Here is a 2,240-nt window from a genome sequence, read left to right as displayed (position 1 = left end):
ACGTAGCATGCATTATGCACTTACGGTGAAAATCTATGGGTTGTTCAAAGCACGCATATATTTGACTTGTCATCGTAGGGCCACCAGAAACTCCACTTTCCCGTCAACTACTCACTATTATTAGATGTCGCTGTCATGTGAATGTACAACACGTGAACCGTATTCTTTCAAAATAATATGTGTGCGTGCCATCATTACTGTATTCTTTCAAAAGTTTTGGCTTCCAGAAACGCCGTACTAGTGTGTTGACGTAAGTACTCGCCACTGACATGGAAATGATTATTTCGTGTCTCGACTTTATCATCTATTTATAGAATCCTCCTCACCAAGGGAATTGCAATTTCAGAGGAAGAGAACAGCTGCTTCCTCGAGAAGGTATCAGTGTTATTGCATTCCGGCAGCTGACAAGATGTCGAAGGTAGGCCAGCGGTTATTCATTTCTCTTTTTTACTTCTATTTCCGAGAGGTTTTATGACGTGAATTCTGCGCGCGATGGTGCAGAAAATCGTGTTGAAAGTGCAGTTAAATTGCGAAAAATGCAAGCAGAAAGCCATGAAGACTGTTGCAGGGGTCAAAGGTATAATTTTCTGTTTATTTACTTATTATGAAGTGGAACTAGGGAATAGCAGTTTCATTGATGCAATGTTTTGTACAAAATTTGTGGATCCATTGCAGGCGTTGTGTCGGTAGCAGCTGACTTGGAAGAGCAGAAGATGACTGTAATTGGGGATGCAGATCCGGTGTGCGTGACGGCTAGTCTCAGAAAATTTGGATGCGCTAAATTGGTGAGCGTCGGACCTTCTGAAGAACCCAAGAAGGAGAAGCCTGATGAAGAAAGGGAGGAAAAGCCTGGTGGTAAGCCAGAGCCGCCGAAAGAGATTCATACTTGTGTCATTATTCCAGTGAGCTGTAATCACTACAGCAACTACACTTATTACTTCAGCGACGACAACCCCAATGCCTGCTGCATCGTCTGAATATCTTTGTCGATCTACCTTTCAATTTTAGGTGAATAATTGTCCTCTCTTACTAATCTGATCTGCATGTGGACACCGTTGAATGGGTAGTGGTCACTAATGTTTCCGCCGCTGTGCACAGGCACGTAGAAAGAGGGACCGTTATTCTGAAAGTAGGATTTATCATTTTAATTTCAGAGATAAATGTAGGATATGTTATTTTAAATCCAGTGAAAAATGGAGAATATCAGATTTATGCACGGATGCGTCGCCTCCTCGGGCGCAGATTTCAGTGCTGTCTGTACGCATTTCCAAGAGTGGAATAATCTCCACTCAAATCGCATGTCCATCATTAAATAAAATCATTTTTCTTTACCCAAATTCAAATGTTCTACATCAAGTTTAATTTGGTTCCGATGAGTTGTCGGGCAAATTCAAGCAAATGAAAGGTGTTTAGAAATTAGTTATGGATCTCTAAAATTTTTACTAGTAACTGTTGAAATTTGGTTTGCTTATGGAATTATTAAAAAAATCTAAATTTTTTTAGACTTGTTTGTTTAAATATATAAATATATATATATATATATATAAAATAAATTTTTAAAAGATTATTTTGCAAGGAAACAGAAAAAAATCCAAGTACAGAGGAATCATTATTAGTCAAGAGTTTAAGAAAACTAACCGGATAAATGTGAAAATGTTTCAAATGATAGTATATTCTATCAAATATGTTGAGTTTACTCGAATTTTCTGTTCCAAAGGGCGTGCTTTTCCTCGAATTTCATCTTCATGACGTTTTTATGGGTTTTAACAAATTTTATAAGTTTACGGGAATTTTCTGTTCCAAAGAACGTGCTTTTCCTCGAATTTATGGGTTATAATTTTATGGTTTTACTTCCAATTTTAAGGTCAATTATCATGGAGTTGTCTATAATGCGATTTTTTTGGAGATTTCTGGATGGAATCTGGCAGAAGAAATTAAGGTTAAATCTTGATTTGTTGTAGTTAAAATGGTTTTTTAACTGTATATTTGGATTCAGCACCCTGAAAAACCCTAGGACGTTTTGATTGTGCAAAAACTAGATATAAAACTTGGGATTCCAATAAATTGCTACCGAATTTTGACTAGAAAAACCCACAAAAAAACTTCCAAAAAATTGCATGAAATGTTTTTATGGGTTTTAACCAATTTTATAAGGTTCTTGGAACATAGGAAACCTAACCCTGTTCCACGTGGTGCCTTTCATGGTCTTTTTTTTGGGTTTTAACCAATTTTATAAGGTT

The 2,240-nt window shown here is 36.7% G+C and overlaps 1 protein-coding gene across 2 annotated transcripts; it reads left to right on the top strand.

Annotated features, from left to right (window-relative positions):
• The first annotated feature begins 340 nt into the window (after positions 1-340).
• LOC149149764 (heavy metal-associated isoprenylated plant protein 39-like) lies at positions 341-1,331 on the top strand. Of its 2 annotated transcripts, XM_089444605.1 has the most exons (3): positions 341-418; positions 502-577; positions 676-1,331. In XM_089444605.1, exons 1-3 carry the CDS (start codon positions 410-412, stop codon positions 975-977), a joined length of 387 nt encoding a protein of 128 aa, XP_089300731.1. In that variant the 5' UTR covers positions 341-409; the 3' UTR covers positions 978-1,331. The 2 variants fall into 2 exon arrangements, with proteins under 2 accessions (XP_089300731.1, XP_089300732.1); XM_089444606.1 differs by lacking the exon at positions 341-418 and having other exon boundaries at positions 493-577.
• The last annotated feature ends 909 nt before the right edge of the window (positions 1,332-2,240 follow it).

Source organism: Pinus tabuliformis, chromosome 9 (genome assembly GCF_031772625.1).
Source record: "Pinus tabuliformis cultivar Carrire ecotype Pingquan chromosome 9, CPIR1, whole genome shotgun sequence".
In the NCBI taxonomy this organism is placed as follows: domain Eukaryota; kingdom Viridiplantae; phylum Streptophyta; class Pinopsida; order Pinales; family Pinaceae; genus Pinus; species Pinus tabuliformis.
The sequence above is the reverse complement of the archived record's forward strand: the minus strand, read 5'-3'. Positions and strand labels throughout refer to the sequence as shown.